The sequence below is a fragment of the Vitis riparia genome, chromosome 15 (genome assembly GCF_004353265.1).
Source record: "Vitis riparia cultivar Riparia Gloire de Montpellier isolate 1030 chromosome 15, EGFV_Vit.rip_1.0, whole genome shotgun sequence".
Classification (NCBI taxonomy): domain Eukaryota; kingdom Viridiplantae; phylum Streptophyta; class Magnoliopsida; order Vitales; family Vitaceae; genus Vitis; species Vitis riparia.
This window is the reverse complement of record NC_048445.1, coordinates 3,438,474-3,458,510: the sequence shown is the minus strand read 5'-3', so window position 1 is coordinate 3,458,510 and position 20,037 is coordinate 3,438,474. Positions and strand designations below refer to the sequence as shown.

Here is a 20,037-nt window from a genome sequence, read left to right as displayed (position 1 = left end):
GGTACAAACTCCTTAATTAAGAATGTATATATAAAGGTTGGTAACTCAATTTTTTTTGTAATGTGAGTGAAAGGTTATAAAGATGGCTAAGAAAAGATCTTCCAAGGCTTAGACCGGGTGAAAGTAGGGTTTTTTTTTTCTTTTTTTTTGAAATATTTGGGCAAAAGGCCAAAATAATTCCCCTTGCAAAAGTAACATTTACTTTTTGACGTAGTAAATATAATGAGTAATAACTGTTTTGATGAGGGTATTTTTGTCAAAAGAAATTAAATATTCTTATAATATAGGGCTGTTATTATCATTTCACATAGATATGCCATATGTGATAATAAAAATAAATATTTTAATTGGAACTATTCTATATCCAGTGGGATAATGAAATTAAGAAAAAGTAAATATTCAATTAAAATGCTAAATATTGATTCATATAAATATACTCTATTACCGTTATATTTAAATAATTTTATTATCAATGTCTAAAAATATAATATACAACCATTAATTAGTGGTTTTTATTCAATTATATAATTAATTTAATAAATTTCAATATAGAATTTTAGTCGAAAATGTTAAAAAAGTGTTGTAAAAAACCATTATGCACAAAATAAAATAATATAGGACAAAAATAAATTTTTTTTTTTTTTTCTTTTAGAATTATTTAGGAAAAAAAATATTAGAGAGTAGAAACATGGGAGCTATTACCATAATTTAAAGGTGGGTTGTCAATTCCATGGCCAATGCAGTGAATAAGCTTGCTAATCTTATCTAAAATAATTAAAAATAAACTCTCAGAGACTCTAAAAAATAAAGGTTTTTAAAAAATTGAGATATTAATTTTAAAAAAAATCGAAGTATTAATAAAGTATTTGTTTGGATACATTTACTAATAACCTTTAAATTCTAGAGATTAAAAAGGAGGAAACTTTCATCTAATATATTTATTTTAGAAAAAATTACATAATGTCTCTTGATATGAAAAATAAGTATTTAATATTGGAAAATAATTATTTGAAATTACGAAGTACAAATATTACAATCAATTTTTTTTTTAAATAAATTACTTTCAAATTAAAATAAAAAAATAAGAAATTTAATGTAGTTTGGAACTTCTCTCCAAACTTATTAAGTTACTATTAAGAACTTTAAAGCTTATTTAGAAGTTTTATTAAGAATTTTAAAACAATTTTAATCAATCTTTTTTTTTTAAACAATTACTTTCAAATAAAAATAAAAATAAGAAATTTAATGTAGTTTGGAACTTCTCTCCAAACTTATTAAGTTACCATTAAGAACTTTAAAGCTTATTTAGAAGTTTTATTAAGAATTTTAAAACTTCTCTCAAAACTACTTATGTAATAGTTTTATTTATAATTAAGAATTTTTAAACTTATTTAGTTGTTTGGTAAAACTTAATATTTATTATTTAATAACTTAAATCGACTTTAAGTTAAATTATATTTAAGTTGTTGACTTAAAACTTATTACTTAATTTTTACTTTAAGTATTAAAGATGTTTGATAAAATTAATTTAAAATTTATTCTAATTTATCAAATCCACATATTTATCCTTAGAAATTATAATCAGAGTAAAGAAAATTAAGTAATAATAAAGGTTGTGAAGTAACAAAAAATATTGTAAAAGTACTTATGACAAATAGAAATAAAAATGTAAAATGAAGATGTTGACTTAAAAATAAGTTAATAATTTTTACTTTTTACTTAAAGTTATTTTTATTTTAAATCATACCATTAAGTTATTTTACTAAACATACTTAATTTACTTAATAACTTAAATTAAGTTATTAATTTAATTTAAGTTATTAAGTTTATCAAATACCCACTTAATAGTTTTATTAAATTATTGTTAGTAAAGTTATCTATTTTATAATTTTATTAAGTTACAAATTTTAAAACTATTTGGAAATATAAAAAAAAAAAAATAGTTGCACAAAATTAACACAAAATAGTTGGAAATATCAAAGATTTGGAAAGAATTTCAAAATATCAAAATTAACGGCATTCCTGATTCAACATTGAAAAATCGATACATGTTTAATCTATTTTTAAAATAGCAATAATAAAAATATAATCATTCTAAGAAAACATTAAGAAAAAAAATGATAAATAAAATCATTTTCTCTGATTTATCATTAAAAAAATGTAAGAATAATTAATAAATTTAAAATCTATTTTTTATTTTCTTATTTTCCATTTTATTTTCTTTATTTCATAACATACTTCAAATTTTTCAAGAACTAAAGATAGGATAAAGTTAAAACCCCAAAACCCCTTTAGAGTTCATCCTTGTTTAAACAATTACAAAATGAGTTACTTAAATATGTCATGTGGAGAGTATATGCATCTTCAGTCTGATACAGATAACACTGTCATTTTAAAAATGTATATTGCATATAATTATAAAGTATTGAAGATATATTACTCGATTTTAAATTCGATAAAGCAATATGAAAAACACAGTATAGGTTTTGAATAAAATATAATAAACCCTAAAATATATTTTTAACTTTCAATAATAAAAAAAAAATAGTGATATATTCTTCCAAATATATTAATTCTTCTACATCTTATACCAAATTTCCAACAATTAAACTTATATTCAATTTTTTTAAATAAAATTAAATTTATAAATTTAATTTTAAGAATAATTAGGGCTCAAATCAAATAAAATTTTTATTTATCTCTTGTTTTTAAGACAAAAAATATATAATAAAAAAATTGTGGTTATATTAATTTTAAATGAAAAATAATACAAAAAATTTAATTTTTTTAGTGACTGATTGTAAAAGAAAATGTATTAATTAAGAAAAATAATAATTTAACTATTATTTTTTAAAAAATTGCATAAAAATTAAATTATTAAAACATATTTATTATAATTAAAGATATAAAATAAGTCTACTATTTTTTTATACTTTTTAATTTTTATATAACGTTTAAAAAAAATAAAAAATAAAAATATATTTAAACCAAATAAAAGCTTATGTTTTTGACATATTATTTATATTTTTGATCATTTTCCCGTAATTTATTAATTTAATCATATCCTTTATAGATTAATTATAATTTTTAATTATTTATTGTGTATTTATTAATAATAATAAAAAGTTAAAAACCTTTTCCTTTTCCTTATAGGAAAACATTGCATGTGTACAATGCCGCATTTATTTACATATAACAAAACTGTTGCTACTCATCCCTATGATCAGATGAAGAAAAAAATGCAAGACTCAATCACAGCCGTAGATTTGCCCGGCCATTTGCCTCTCCAATTCGTCAAGTCGGATCCAATCCCACCGGCCCCGACCCCATCCCAGTTTGCCGTCGATTGGCTGCCGGACTTTGCCGGACTCTCATGGGTCGCCTACGGAGCCTCCACGTTGCTCGTGATCTCCCACTTTCCCTCTCCTCTCTCCTCAGAGGAAGCCCTAATCGGCCCAATTTTCCGGCAGGTAGTGGAGATCGCAGCCGACGAGTCCGCCGCCGTTTCGGTGGTTGGTTGGTCGCCGGCTACGCCCTCGGTCGGTGAGCTGGCGGCGGCGTCGGGGAACTGCGTCTGCGTGTTTTCGCATGATTCGGAGAGGGCGGAAGGTATGTGGTTAAAACTCTTATTGTTGAGGTCTGTTTGGTTGCTGGGAAATTGTGAGAGGGGAAGAAAAGTGAATGTGAAGATTAGTCAGATGGTTGTATATGACCTAATTTGAACTCTTAGGTTGCATTGGGTGATTTGGGTCGTGTGATATTGGATTTGGATTGGAATTCCCAACAAATTCTTGCTCATTTTATGGAATTGAACTCCTCTCGTGGGATGTGTTTGGTTATTAAGAAAATGTAGAAAAAAAGAGCAGAAAATGAGTATGAAGTGAACTTATAGCTTAACAAAGTTACTGTACATTGAAATTGGAGTTCTATTAGAATTCCCAAAAAAAAAAAACTCTTCCTTTTACTTTGAAAATTGGTCTGTGGATTTTGGTTTTATGGGAATCCTACAGTGGAATTGGCTTCCCAGTTGCCAGGCTCAACCTCATGTGACCAAGTACCATCAATGCAGTACCATATTGTAGGTGGATATCAGAATTATCCAACTTTGTGATTGTGTTGTAAATCCTTACTACCAATCAGACTTGTTTGAGCATCAATATATGGTTAACTGAGGCCTCTCTTGACAATTCCTTACTTCAATGAAACTTTGACATTTTTCTCAAAATTTCTGTATTAAAATACTTTCTAACTTTGGGATGCTGATAACTATGATTTTTCTTTTTAATAAGTTGATAACTATGATGATATGTTTAAAATGTTTTACAACTATGAATGCGATTATGTCATGTGTGTACTACTTGGGAGTGTTTAAGGTTCTTGAAGATGGGAAATGATAATTTTTACTTTTTTCGCATAAAAGATACTAAGGGAAAGTTAATTTGTTTGGATCTGTTAATAAAATTTGTTATCTTTATGGCCTTATTTTAAAATATGCAACAACAACAATTCCTAAAGGCTGTGTGGATTTCTAGGATTCTACCACTGGGTCCTTTTTAATACATTTGTACCTGCAAATTATATAGGTAAAGGAACATATGTTTTATGCAAAACAGAATAATGAAAATATAAGCTTTTAAATAATATAATTTATGTATAATATTCTCTATGGAAAGTAATGTATGTTTTCATCTTGATAATTACTTATTTGTAAAAGGAGGTATCTTTGATTGTTTTCTCTTCTTTTCCATTTTGTTTGGATATCTTGAAGTTGAGATCTCTTTTACTCATATTCAGGTTCTTTTTGTTGGAGCCAGACTGCAGTGCTTGTACACTCTACCAAGGTGGAGGCTATCAAGTGGACTGGTTCTGGAGATGGGATAATTGCCGGTGGAACAGAGGTGGTCCTCTGGAAAAACAAGAGCAGGTCCTGGGAAATAGCTTGGAAGTTTAAATCAGAACACCCTCAAACCCTTGTTTCTGCAACCTGGTCCATTGAAGGACCGTTGGCTTCTGCAGCTTATCATAGTAAACTTCATATAGGAGGATGGTTTTCTCCATTCAATGAGGCTAGCAAATGTGTGTTAGTATGTTACAATGATGGAAATTCTGAATATGTGAAAACTGAGCTACGTCATCCTCAGCCTGTCTCAATGATTCAGTGGAGGCCATCGACAAGACAACAACAATCAAAGGGAGATGCAAAATATCCAATGAGGCACGTGCTGCTAACATGCTGCTTGGATGGAACTGTAAGGTTGTGGAGTGAGATTGATAATGGGAGGGTCAGAAAGATTGGCACCGAAACCAATGATCAGAAGACTGTGAGACGATCATTTCGTGTTGCTGCTGTGATTGAGATAAATCAGACCTTGAACGGAACTTTGGGAACAAATGTATTTGTGACATGGGCAACAGAAATTGCAGGTATAATTAAGACAGGTGAAGGAGCTAATCAAATTTTCTCTACAAAACATCATGAGCATGAAAAGGCTGGAAAGTGTGAGTGGTTAATTGGGTTTGGTCCAGGGATGTTCCTTACTTTTTGGGCCATCCACTGCCTTGATGACTTCTCACCTGTGAGATTCCCTCGAGTGACTTTATGGAAGAGACAGGAGGTCCAGGGTGCTGAAATAGGAAATTTTCATAATACTGGTAATTCAAATTCTGAAGACCAATCTGTTCTTAATAAAGTTGTTATTATGAGGAATCTGTTATTTGGTCCACCAATCGCGTGCTCTTTGATTCAGTTATTACCTTGTAATTCTTTATGCTGGTCGTTTTTATATACTCAAGCATTTAATGGTAAGCAGGATGGATCTATAAATAAATTCACAAGAGAGAACATTTTATCATGTTGTTCTGGGGCTACCTTAAATATAGATGGACATAGTGGAAAGATTTTACAAGTTGCAGTGCATCCTTATAGCTGTAAAGTTGAACTTGCTGCTTCTTTGGATTCTAATGGATTGCTTCTACTTTGGTCACTTTCTACCATTTCCAACTGTATTTTGGGTCTGTCTACATTGAATCCTACATGGAAACTTTGTGGAAAATTTGCAACTCAAGATTCTGGCTCCAAATATACGAGCTTGCATTGGGCACCTTCAGTATTGGATGAAGACTGCATCCTTCTTATGGGACATGCTGGGGGAATTGATCTCTTTATAGTTAAGGTTTCTCAAAGTGAAGAGGAAAAAGTTATATGTTACAAGTTGTGCACTATACCTTTCACTAAACATGGCCCTTGTCAGGATGGTCCTGCAAATGTATTCTCAATTCCTCTGCTTTCTGCTTGTAATAAAACATTTAGTTCAAATAAGTTTATGTTTTTAGCAGTATGGATGAAACCTTTTCAGGCCCTATCATGGGCAATCACTTTGCATTCCTGTGATTTATCAGGAAGCTGCTTTGGATGCAGTTCTGACTTTGGAAATACTGCTGAAAATGAGGAGATGAGGTTTGAGAATATTTTTTCTGGTAAAAAATATTCTGTTCTTGTAAATCCTTGCTCATCCCAATTTCCAGATCCTCATATCCATGATCAGGTTACGAGTTATGCTGTGGTTTGTCCAGCTAATTCAATTCCTTCATTACAACAAGGTCAGGTTTCTTCTAATGATTTGCACATTGACATTCCTGCATATCACATGGCCACAGGCTGCTCTGATGGTACTTTGAAACTATGGAGAAGCAACTCTTCTAGATTATCAAACCCTCATTTTCTATGGGAGCTTGTGGGTATGTTTGTGGCACATCAAGGACCCGTCAGTGCAATATCTTTGACTGATTGTCGTCAGAAGATTGCAACCATCTGCATGGCTGGTCATTTAAGTACTGCCAGCACTCTTCGTATATGGGAGTCTGTACACCTTACAGGTGCAGGAAGTTTTGTATTAGAAGATACCATTTCTGTCGATGGAGATGTTGTTGCTCTAAGTTGGTTAGCATTAGGAAATGGTCAGTTACTGCTTGGAGTTTGCATGCAAAATGAGTTGCAGGTGTACGCCCAGAGGCGTTGTGGTGGTCAGACTTTGTTAAGCTCTGGAAAATCTCTGGAATTGCATATTTGGTTTTGTATGGCATCTGCTCGTACTTTCCCTTCTATTCATGACTTCCTTTGGGGGCCCAAGGCCACAGCTGTGGTCATTCACAGTAACTATTTTTGTCTGTTTGGTCAGTGGTTATTAAGTGTGGATAGGAAAGATCAGTCTAATTGCCACCCAGAATGTACCAAGGGCAGTCCTGATTTCAAATTTGAAGCAGACAAAGATGTTCTTTCTATAATTTCCACCGACTCTGGCATTCTTGATTTCAAAGCATTATCAATGGAAGATAGTACTGAAGAATGCAAATCCAAGCTGCCTATTAACATAAATATGACTGGCCATCTATCCAGCAGTTTGTTTGCAGCAAGGACTCGAATGAAATATGGTTCTGGTGCCAAGCTCGGTTTCTGGAGTATACTAGAAGTTGCAGAGAAATTATGTGGATCTTTGCCTGTTTATCATCCTGAGGCGCTCCTGATGAATATATATTCAGGTATTTTATAAGCAGTGATACACTGATCCTTATAGAAAGAAACGGAAATTTTATCCCATTTTCTTCTTCTTCATGCAACATTCATTTGATGGAAGTAGTACAGCTGTTCAGTTAAGAATTCTGGAGCTTGATATGATATCCAGAATTCTTAACTGAACAGCTGTACTACTTCCATCAAATGAATGTTGCATGAAGAAGACGAAAATGGGATAAAATTTCCATTTCTTTCTTTTCCATGGCCTTAGTTTCATAGTTCACAGTTACCTCTTTTCTTCCTTCTTGGTAGGAAAAACAAGGAACTATATAAGGGTGGCTAAGAGAGTGACTATTGTGTATATAACATTGTCGTCTGAGTATAAATGCTGGGATTTTTGCAACAATCTGAAGAGGAAAAATAACTGGCCTTTCATGAAAGGAAGAGTCAATCCTTGCAAACTTAAATATGATTTTTACCAGAATAATGAGTAGATCTGCAGTGAACCCGGTAGCTACTCTTGAACTCTCACTGATATATTTATATAGAACCATAATTCCCATCACTTTCTTCTAAGAGCATCTGGAATATTTCAATACATATTACATGCTCTGTTACTGTTGACCACACAAATAACTCACATTTGCACATTAGATATGTCATTCTACTCAAACTTATTGTCACCTTTCAGTTACAAAACTATTTATTTCATTTTATTGTATTAGATGTTTTCTCTAAAAAAGAGTTTATAGTACTTGTTTCATTTTAGCTGACATGTTACTCACGGCTTGTAGTCTGTCATGTGTATAGGCAATTGGAAACGTGCTTATATAGCTTTGCAGCATCTTGTTGAGTGTCTTACTTCTACTCATGCTCCTGAGAGAAGACATTCCACTGCAAAGTCTAGCCACATCATCCCACAGATTCACTTGTCAAATTATTTTGAAGGACATCTCTCAAAAGCTTCAACTGACAAAGGATTTCAATGGAGTAGAGAGGACACTTTAGTCACATCGTCTGCACAGTTTCAGAGAGGTCCAATCCAGTTTTCATACAATTCAGAGTCTGATGCTCCCAGGAATATGTTCTCTTCATCTTCTACAAAATCTGAACTCAGCAGGTTTGTTGAACCACTTGAGAAGTTCTATGAATTAGCAGCCATAACCAGCTCAGAGAAGATGCAAATTCTTGCGATTATTGATCTTCTTAATGAAGTCAATAATCCCCACGCTGCTTCTGCCTATGGGAGTCTTGATGAACCTGGCCAAAGGTACTTGTAAATCTGGTTGATTATGTATGTTTTTGGTGTTATTGATGTTCTAGACTTCTAGTCCATTACATGAAAGATTTTCTTCCCTCTTGATTTTATGCCTTTTCTGTGTTCATCTCGGTTTTCGCTTTGGGAACTGGTCTATGGTTTAAGAATTCAGGTACAGGACAACGTAAAACTGGTCTTCAGATGACCCATCGACTGTGGAGGGAATGGGTTCAGTGTCTTATTGGCTAGGAAGACTGAATGCAGGAAGAAGTTATCTCAAATTTGGATGTGCTTCCTGAACAAATTTAGAAGGCTATTTAGCTATTGATAGAATTTAGGCTGTAAATTGTACAAATGTGGTATTTTTGTTTTCAGGGACAGGTGATGAGGAAAGCTTGGGTTTATAACCAAATGAGGACTGGTTTTCCATTTTTGTATATAATAGTTATTAAAATATTAATAATTGTTTAGAAATGAAATTCTAAATTATAATCGAAGAATACGATATTTAAAATTAGGTATTTCTTTTTTGGTAGGTAAACTAAAATGATATAGTCAAAGCGCTTGGAAATGGTTCACAGAGTACACATGGAGAAGGATATTGTGTCTGTGATGAAGATTTTAGGTATTGTTAAAGTACACACACAAAACTTCTACTTATGCCTTACGCATTCTGATGAATATAAATATGGGTGATTGACAATAAAAAATGAAGTGGCAAGAAAGAAAATTATGCTATTCAGGAAATATTTCTGTTCTTGTAGTTACTTCCACCTCTTGGAATAACTACATAACATGTTTTGATATATATTAAACAATGAAATCTGTTGAATCACAAATCTTGCTTATCCTGCTTGAGGAAGCAAGAACAGAAAATTTGATAATTGTAAGTTTCTTTCCTAGCAAGCAACATTGACTGATGCTTTTGGTTTTCTGTCAAGATGCAACAGATTTGTTTTAAATCACAATCCATATTCTTTACAGATGGAAATAATCATGGTACTTTATATGTGTATGTATTGGATGAAAAGTTCTAAGCACAAATTTTAAGGCTTTATTGCAACATTGGTTATATTCTTTGCCCATCGCCTTGTGGCTACAATATAGGAGTAGTTATGCGCTAATCTATTTCTCATTTTTATTGACCATGTAGTGATGCGAGCATCTTGTTCAATTATTTTTATGAATTTGAGATATTGCTTGTTCTTATTTTTATTCTTCTTCTATTTTTTTTGCTCTCAAGATTCTGGGTTGCAGTAAGATTTCAGCAACTTTGTTTTGCCCGAAGATTTGGTCGACTGGCATCCACGGATGAGTTGGTTGTTGACTCTGGTCTGATTGCATGGGCCTTTCACTCTGATTGTCAAGAAAATTTATTTGGTTCCATCCTACCTAATGATCCATCTTGGCAAGAAATGCGGACTCTGGGTGTTGGGTTTTGGTTTACTAATGCACAATCATTGCGTACAAGGGTATGTTAGGAGTCAAATAGCTTTGCTCTTTTTATACAATGCTTTCTATTAATTTTGCAATTTTGTGTTCTTCTATTTATATGGTGCCTTTGAGAGTTTGTTTTCTAATGATAGCTAGTGAACTAATGACACCCAGGGCAGAGGGTGTGGTGTTGTGTTTGGATGTCTTTCCACTTGGGATATTATCCAATTTAGGATTTTCATCTTCTTTTATTTATTTATTTGTTTTCCTGGGTGATAGGGTGTGGGGGATGGTTTGGAACAATTCTTAACCCCCTATAAGTAAATTTTATTTTTGATATTTCAGAAAGACACTGATTGCTAGGAAGTTCTATTGCATGCAGAGCTTAAACAAATCTGACGCTGGTTGTTTTACCACAGATGGAGAAACTGGCAAGACTACAGTATTTGAAGAACAAAGATCCTAAAGATTGTTCACTTCTATATATAGCATTGAATAGACTTAAAGTTTTGACTGGTCTCTTTAAGATTAGCAAGGATGAGAAGGACAAGCCCTTGGTGGGATTTCTTTCACGCAATTTTCAGGTATTGCATAAATTCATGGGTTATCAAACCACTGGTCCACTTGTTTGAATCTTTGAATAAACTGTTAGGAAAGAGAAATTCTTCCAAAAATCTTGTGGAAAGTATTTTTTTCCTTCACGCGCTCCTATTACTCTCATCTTTTCTTATTGGTGCCATAGAGAGACAATTTAGATGAAGCATTAACATGATAATTTCTTCTAAACTTCAGTTCTCCTCTCTCTCTCTCTCTCTCTCTCTCTCTCTTCTCTTCTCTCTCTAAATTTCTTAACTCACTAACTCCCTGAGAACCCCCCTCTGCTCTCCTGCATGCAATGCTGTTGACATTCAAAACTAATTAATCCTCTCTATTCTTTGAATCCAATTCCAATGTGCAGTTGTATTGTTTAACTGTTACAGGAGGAGAAAAATAAGGCAGCTGCTCTGAAAAATGCTTATGTCTTAATGGGGAGACATCAGCTGGAGCTTGCTATTGCTTTCTTTCTGCTTGGAGGTGATACTTCTTCTGCAATCACTGTTTGTACAAAAAACCTTGGGGATGAACAGCTTGCTCTTGTAATTTGTCGGCTTGTTGAGGGGCATGGTGGACCATTGGAGCGTCATCTAATATCAAAGTTTATACTTCCCTCCGCAATTGAGAAAGGCGACTACTGGCTTGCAAGCATCATGGAGGTGCATGAAATATGCATATCTAAACTTCTAAATTTTTTCTCATAAAGAATGTGTCCATGCACTTAGCTGCATGTATGGCATCTGACTGATTTTGGCATGTCATAGCTTATCATTCACTCTCCTTGGTTTGCAGTGGGAACTAGGGAATTATTTCCAATCCTTTCTGATAATGCTTGGCTACCAAATGGATTCTGTGATCAACAAGCCTGCTCTTTCATCCAATCATGCTGCATTTTTAGATCCAAGTATTGGACGGTATTGCTTAACACTAGCAACCAAAAATAGTATGAGGAATGCTGTAGGGGAGCAGAATGCTGCAATTCTGGGTAGATGGGGAACTTTAATGATGGCTACTGCTTTGAGAAGATCCGGCCTTCCTGTAAGTGCTTTTGTTATTTTTCTGCTCCTATACGGTATTAAGTTGCCAGATGAGAATATGACATTTGTGTTGAATCCCTCTTTTATAAATATTTCACTCTTCAGAACTATTCAAAACTTCTATAGTTGTTGTTCTTTGGAAATGACCTTCCTGAACCTGTCCCTAAAGTGATGATATACTTGATAACTAGTTCATACATGCTTTTCATTTGTAGGTGTGTGTTTCAAATCTGGACATGAAATTTTACATGTAATTTGTTTGTAATTTAATAAGTCAAATGCAAGGCCTTGTGATACTTTCTGCAAATTCAGACTGTTTGTTTACCTTATTTTTCTTGTAATAAAAAGAAATGTAACTTGTAGTTTGTACTTTCTCACTTGATGTATCCACGTTGTTAATAGTTATCCTCCAGATTAGGACTCCGTAATTAATCTCTATTATGTTTATTTTAAAGCTTGAAGCCTTGGAGCTCCTCTCATCTTCTCTGAGCAATCTTGGGGCTGCAGATCAAAGAAGCGTATCAAATGTTGGAAAATCTGAAATTCTACATGGAATATTATATCCATCACCAAGTGATTCCTCTAACTGGCTGTCAGGTGATGCGGCTTTTTATTTGGAGTCCCTTGCTAGATTAGATTTGGCAATGCAGTACTTGTCAAAATTGATGAGGGAGCATCCAAGCTGTCCAGAAAAAGTAGCATCTGGTGGTTGTAGAGAGTATGAGAGTCATCAGTATGAGATATCACTTGAAAAATTTCAGCATAAGTTATATGGAGGGCTTGAAACATTTGAGCAGAAGTTTTCTCTGAGTGGCGATTCTCTGATTAACAAGGTACACCTGAAACACATGCTTTTAGTTGATTCATCTGGGTTATGCATTCACAATTTATAGTCTTTGAGGGACTGATGTGTTTTTGTTTGTCTGTATATTACAGGTTTTAGTTGCATTATCCAATAACAGTCTATTGTTTATTGGATATGATGTATTACACAGATATAAATCTCAGGATCATTCACAAGATAGAATTGATACGGTTCACAGTTCTCTTTTATATTCTATTCTGCCCAAGCAACTTTTGAAGGCTACTGAAGAATTCTCTCATTTATTTTCACGATTTATTGTTGCCTGCAGTATAACCTGCTCTCAACAAAAATCTTTTTCCACAGAGAATGATATGTCTGGTGCAACTATGTGTGGCTGTATTGATGCTGGGTGCTATCACCTGCAAGATCTCATGTTGTCATTGTGGAGTTTAAGAGCCATTCTGAAGATATTTTCTGTCTCCTGTACTGATGATGTCATCAAGAAACCAATTATCCTTCTTGATTTGATTGAATATTGCCTATATTTTGTATGTGCATGGTTTCAAAGAAATTTGAATGGTCTCATTCTGATGGCAAGACCTCTCTTGATCACATATACTGATGGGCATGCTTCATGCGATATTGACATGGAAAATCTGAAGAAGGCCCTTCACCAGATTTCAGAGTCAGTAGATCTCAATTCATTGATTGATGATGTAGGAGTCTGCCAGCAGGTTGCTAAATGGATGCAAGATGCACAAAGTGGAGATATACTGCCTTCCATGCCAGAAGATGAAAGAAAGAAAATTCTAGGGGTGTGCATCTGGCACCACATATCAAGTTCCATGATACATCTGCTTAATTCCCTGGGTGACACTTCTTCCTGGGCATCAAGTTCTACATGTTGTGAACCTGATGGCAACTCTTTAATGGAAAAGATCAAATTGGTCCCCCTGATCTTTATGAAGTTCCTAAAAACCACAGTCACATATATTTCTTCTTATCATGCAAAACAACTTGCATCGTTTCTGTTGCAGAAAATTGAGGATGGGCTACATGTACCAACTCTTGAATGGTTAGAAAAATCTAGTCAATCTCAACCCAGATCCATCCAGAAGAATCTGAATCAGGGTATCAATTTGAACATAATGAACATTGAAGATAAGTCATCAGCTTCTGAAGTAATACGGGATATCTTTGCTGATCCTAAAATTATATCTGAAAGTTTTGTGCAAGAAAAAATAAATTGGTCACAGTATGTGAATGGTAAGCCCTTCAAAGGATGGGGTGACATATACAAAGGCATCATGAGGGAGCATGAAAGTGCAGAAACTTCTGATCAAGATGGTAGGCATATGAGTAATTCTGCAAGTAGTGGAACTGGATCACCTGTTAGAAGTCTGTTTCGAAGTACCCATACTTTTCTTGGTTCTGGGCAGAAAGATACAATCTTTGCAAAGGATGATATTCCTTTCCAAAACCCTAAAGAAATTTTTAAGAGAAATGGAGAACTATTGGAGGTAGTTCTTTTCTTCTTTCAACATTTACTTATTTTTTTATGCTAATTGTTTTTATTCTTTCTGTGTTTCTTATTTTATCCATATTAACTATTCATAAGGATCATACAAATCTGTGATACTGAATCAAGCCAAAAATGGCACAGAAATCTTGCAACCAATGTGACTCTTCATAATATCCATACTATATTTGATGGTCACTAATTATTTTTTTTGAGCAGGCATTGCGCATCAACTCCGTTCATCAGGGTCAAGCTGTCCTTGCTGGCCACAAGAAGGTTAGTGCCTGTTCTTAAATTTCAGCTTTTGATATGATGCATTTGATGTGGTGAGTGTTTTTTGTGGTTACTCCCTTCAAATGTAAATTGTCCCAAAATTTTCCTTGTTTTATGTATGGAAATAAGTCACTAGTCTACTCTTTCTCAATTACATTTTGTGTGGTAACAGTTACTTGCTAGGAATTTGTGAATGGGCTTCCATGACAGGTTACATGTTTATTGTTCAGGCCACAAACTGTCTCTTTCTCCATCCAAGAAATGTTCAAATTCCATCTTCTTGCACTTTTGAGTCAATGAAAATCAATTTATGCAAACAACAATGAAATGAAGTTTTTAATAAGCACCTTCTTTGGGCAGATAAAATCAAACCTGAAACCTCCTCAATCTATGGATAGAACAATCCCTTGCGACCTGATAGAACATTTTGTGTGGGAACACTCTCTCTCTCCTTGCATCCTCAGTCCAAGCCTCAAGAACTAAAGCTAGGCAACTTGGGTTCCAAAAAGAAGTGAAGTTCATGCAGACACTTACTATTATTATGTGTAGCTTTTGCAAAATTTAACTCTTTGGGAAATGCAGAAGTATCTAAATGGATTGAATAGCTGTTGTGAAATGCTCCTCCCATGTTATGCTATCAGCACTTTTTAGCTGCTCATCACCTGGAAGGCTCTCTAAAATGTGTGTTTTTAAAATCAGTTTTAGTTTGCTTTCTTTTTTCTAATCTTGGTCCAGTTAATTTTAGCTCATATCTTCTATGCTTTTGTATTTCATTAATGCTGAATGTCATTCTCTCAATTATCCTCAAGATTTTCATGATAATTTCACAAGACATTTTAGAGAAAGAACAACTCCCAGAAATATCACCTGGTGGTTTTTGGAATCATTTTCCATATCTGTGAGTATGCATTCAGTGTAATTTATTTTTATAGAAAGAAGAATAGCAATTCCTTCTAAAGAAAGGACATGAAAGGCTGTTTAGATTTTTAGATTTTTAGTTTTTTTTTTTTTCTTGCTCCCACTGCATACAGAATTGTTTCGTGCTGACCCTTTTTTCTTATCCTTTTCTCATCAATACAATGCCTTGAGTGGAAACTTCTATCAAGCTGCCTGGTAGCTCCTCTTTGTTGAGTACACAGCTAAAAGAAATTAAATAGCATGGTCATCATAGGCTTGTTTTATGCTCTGGACATGATGTAAAGAAAACAACTGATGACATTGCTTCAACAATAAGATCCATTAAATTTCCTTTTCCTTTTCTTTACATTCATGGATTATGTGTATTGACATTAAATTCTATCTGATTCAGGGAATAATTTTCTTTAATTGGGAAGATGAGCTGCCTTTCAGGGATCAATCAGAATATATTTGGTCAGAGGCTGATTGGCCACAGAATGGGTGGGCTGGGTCTGAATCAACCCCAGTTCCAACACCTGTTTCTCCAGGTGTTGGTCTTGGGAGCAAGAAGGGGGCACACCTTGGGCTGGGTGGAGCAACCATTGGTGTTGGTTCTTTGGCCAGACCAGGGAGAGACTTAACAGGTGGCGGTGCATTTGGAATTCCTGGTTATGCCGGTATGGGTGCATCTGGCTTAGGCTGGGAGACTCAAGACGATTTTGAAGAGTTTGTTGATCCACCAGCCACTGTTGAAAATATTAGTACAAGGGCTTTATCAAGTCACCCCTCTAGGCCTTTCTTCTTAGCTGGCTCTAGCAACACACACATCTACTTATGGGAGGTATGAAAATTTGTCAGCAATAAAATTTTCTACTGTCATATGCATAGCATGTCCTTTTTTTCATCTATGGACCACATCAATTGCCTGAGGCCCCTGGGTTAGTCTGTTGAGGTACTTGTGGTGTTCATAGGAGAGGGAAAGCCTTACGATAGAAGTTGATGTCTTGATCTTTGTGTTTTTAGATATAGTTCCTTGGCAGAGCTTGGGGATCAATTGGGTGATTCTTTTCCTCATAACAATGAGTTTTCAGGGTTGATGTCAGCATTTGCAATAGCCTTGCTGGTGCCATTGATGTCTTTAATGCACTAAAAAGGATGATAAGGGGGAAGAAACTGAAAATTGTCTCATGATTCATTTTTAAGTAATTTATTTATTTTTCCTTGTTTTCTTGGTTTGGTGATGTGTATGCTAGTCCTGTCCTACCCCTCCATTTTGTTGCGATGTATATATTCCTAAAATTAACAGAAGAATGGCGTGCAAGAAAGCCATAAAATATTACTTGACATGCAAATGCAATACATAAAGATATAGTACTGCAATGATACTGTAGGGTTACAATTTGCTAATTGTTATTGCTCTCTCACTCTCTAATAAGTGCAGTTTGGCAAGGACAAAGCTACTGCAACTTATGGTGTGCTTCCAGCTGCGAATGTCCCTCCACCTTATGCTCTTGCATCGATATCAGCTGTGCAGTTTGATCACTGTGGACATAGATTCGCTACTGCTGCATTAGATGGAACTGTATGCACTTGGCAGCTTGAGGTGGGAGGAAGGAGCAACATCCGTCCAACAGAATCATCTCTTTGCTTTAATGGCCATGCATCGTATGTATTCTATTCATTTAGACTTCTATGGGCAATTTCAGTTACAGTGTTATTTCACTTTAGCTTGTCTGGGAGTGAGAGTTAGATCCTGGAACTGATTTTTGGATTTCCCCTAGTACTCATATTTGGAATGAAACAAAAGCAGGACTTTTTGGAAAATAATTTCTTTAATTTTTCAAAATTGAAGGCAGAGTGACTTCATCTACCTTTAGCAAGAACTTTCTTTCCCTATGTCCTGGCCAGATTTTCCCCTTATTCATCTCATTATGCATTGTTTCTAATGATTAATGATCATATGGAAATCATGACAATGTTGGTGGAAGATCATAGCTTAGAAGTTTTGCTAGTCACAATGCCAATAGCCTGCTCTCTCCTATTCTTGATTCTGTCCATTAAAAATAAATCCTTACAATTAAGTGGTACCTTCTGTAATATTGGTTGCAGGGATGTCACTTATGTTACTTCAAGTGGATCCATCATTGCTGCATCTGGATATGGCTCCAATGGTGTTAATGTGATTATATGGGACACATTGGCTCCACCCTCAACCTCTCGAGCTTCCATTATGTGCCATGAAGGTTTTCTTCTTTTTAAAATGTTTTACTGCAATGAGAATTTTGGTTGCATTGTTCTTCCCCCACTCCCCCCACCCGCCTCAACTATTCTCATCCAAACATGGCTTGCATATTTAATGTTATATATACTGTCTTCCTATTTTCCATTCAACCATGATGAGTTTAGTTTAGTAACCTCGCACATAACTTTAGTTTAAGTTTCCCATTTGTTCTGATGCCAACCTTTCATCCTTTTTGTTCTTGGAAAAGGCGGTGCCCGCTCCCTTTGTGTGTTCAACAATGTCATTGGAAGTGGTTCTATTTCTCCCCTTATTGTGACTGGTGGAAAAGGTGGTGACGTTGGACTTCATGACTTCCGCTACATAGCAACCGGAAGGACTAAACGGCATAGGCATGCTGATAAGGGTGAACAAAGCATTAACTCATCTTTGATGGCTAACTCCCAGACAGGGTTGCCTAGTAAAATTGGGGACCAAAATTTAAATGGGATGCTTTGGTATATACCAAAGGCTCACTTAGGTATGGTTACATTGTGTCCCTTATATGATTATAACTTAATTTCATTTATTTTTTTCTAATATCGCTTGTCTATTGATTTGAGTGAAGGGAGTGTTACCAAAATATCTACCATCCCAAATACCAGTTTGTTCTTAACGGGAAGCAAAGATGGAGATGTTAAACTTTGGGATGCTAATAGAGCCAAGTTAGTTTTTCATTGGCCGAAATTGCATGAAAGACACACCTTTCTGCAGCCAAACACACGTGGCTTTGGTGGAGTTGTTAGGGTAATATTTTTTCACTGCTTTCAACTTGATATTCAATGATAATCATATTGGAAATAGAATTATGATTATATTAGAAACATATATTGCTTTTAGTTGTGTGGCTACACGAAATCAACATCTCATTTGAATGTTGCAGGCTGCTGTTACAGATATACAAGTTGTTTCTCATGGTTTTCTGACATGCGGTGGCGATGGCTCTGTAAAACTGATTGAGCTCAGGGATTCTATGCAGAGTACATGAAAAAGTTGATCTCCGGTTCCATCTGAGCTCACTTGAAACCTTTCCAGAGAGTGAACAGTGCAGAAGCTTTGAATCTGAGAAACAGATTAGCAGCTCAAGGTTGGTGCCATTTTCCACACTCCTCCATCTACTACGGTCATCGACCTAATTTGGTTCGGTCAACAGTGTAGGCTTCTTGCTTTCCTGGCCACTCCTTTTGAAACTGTTCACCATCATAGCCTTCAAAAAAAAAACCCTAAATTCTTGCAAACTATTACAAGGAAGCAAAAGAGAATTATAAACCCTCTTCTTCAGTAATCCATTCCACCCTTTCCTCAGCTAAAGGTTTCTACCAGTAACAAAGCACCCACCAAAGGTCACTTGTTTGGCCACTCATCAAACTTTAATCCCCAAATGAGACATTGCCAATTTTTTTCAAGAAAAGGAAAAACAGTCCATTACCCAACCCTTTTTTCATCCTTTTTCATGTCCTCTACTCTTCAAGGCCATCAATTCCTGTGAAAAATTGGGACCATTTTTGTTTAATGTTGTCAAACTATAGGACTTCTACATTACATTGGCCTGCATGTATATCAAAAACAAACAGACCCCTTTTAGTCTTTAACTGCTTCCAATCTTATTCATTTGTTCAGTTGATGTAGACTTGTAAACATTCCCCTTAAAAGCAGTTGTATACAGACAAAGAACAGATGAGTGCTGTCATTTTTATTTACTTGAGCTGTTATAGCTGAAATATATTGTAAGATTTCCTCTTCTTAAATGCCATAATATCAGATTGGATGTTTAAAGTTTAAACCAGTTGAGGCCACGGGCCCATGGGCCCATGGTCTGTCATCAATGTTGCTCCTCAGGAATCCTCCCTCATGCCACATATTTACTTCTGCAATCACCCATCACCATCCAAAATGTGGCCTGTGTCTATATCTCTGATCTGTCACCAGTTGGTCCCAATTGTTACTTTCTTCACCCTTTTATGGTATGAGGGGCAATTTTGATATTTTTAATACATACATATTTTTCATAAATTACCCTGGAAGTTCATGTACACACTACACAATCTTGTGGGCAGCCATTAGAATCGAAAGTTGATTTCTGTGTTGAATGCCAAAACCACGTGTCTAAGAATCAATCAATCAATCATTTGCCTGTTTAATACGTTGCTTGTAAAAAGATTCACCCAACTTATACCCTAAAATCTTTTCTTTCACCAATCACCTCTTGCCACGTGGACCCCTACATCTCTGCTTCACCTCAATTTGTCACGTAGATGTCTCAAAAGCTAATGTGGGCTCACCCATAATACCATGGGCGCACACAGACCAGATCCTTTCTCTGTCCTTGTTTCACCAAGCATCGGACGGTCAATATGTCATGGTGGGACCCGTTTGTTGATCAACTGTTTTGAATATGGCCACAATTCCACAAAATTTAAGAAAATGTT

General features: G+C 34.9%; 1 protein-coding gene across 4 annotated transcripts; it reads left to right on the top strand.

The window, feature by feature from the left end:
- The first annotated feature begins 3,197 nt into the window (after positions 1-3,197).
- LOC117931671 lies at positions 3,198-19,356 on the top strand. 4 transcript variants are annotated; one of them, XM_034852671.1, is made up of 16 exons: positions 3,202-3,609; positions 4,795-7,539; positions 8,324-8,783; positions 10,015-10,243; positions 10,625-10,789; positions 11,186-11,458; positions 11,592-11,837; positions 12,292-12,669; positions 12,773-14,161; positions 14,380-14,436; positions 15,743-16,171; positions 16,772-16,995; positions 17,440-17,573; positions 17,820-18,089; positions 18,177-18,355; positions 18,492-19,356. In XM_034852671.1, the coding sequence occupies exons 1-16, from the start codon at positions 3,228-3,230 to the stop codon at positions 18,594-18,596; spliced, it is 7,665 nt and encodes a 2,554-aa protein (XP_034708562.1). In that variant the 5' UTR covers positions 3,202-3,227; the 3' UTR covers positions 18,597-19,356. The 4 variants fall into 4 exon arrangements, with proteins under 4 accessions (XP_034708566.1, XP_034708564.1, XP_034708562.1 ...); XM_034852674.1 differs by having other exon boundaries at positions 3,489-3,609; positions 4,815-7,539; XM_034852673.1 differs by lacking the exon at positions 18,492-19,356 and having other exon boundaries at positions 3,201-3,609; positions 18,172-18,317.
- The last annotated feature ends 681 nt before the right edge of the window (positions 19,357-20,037 follow it).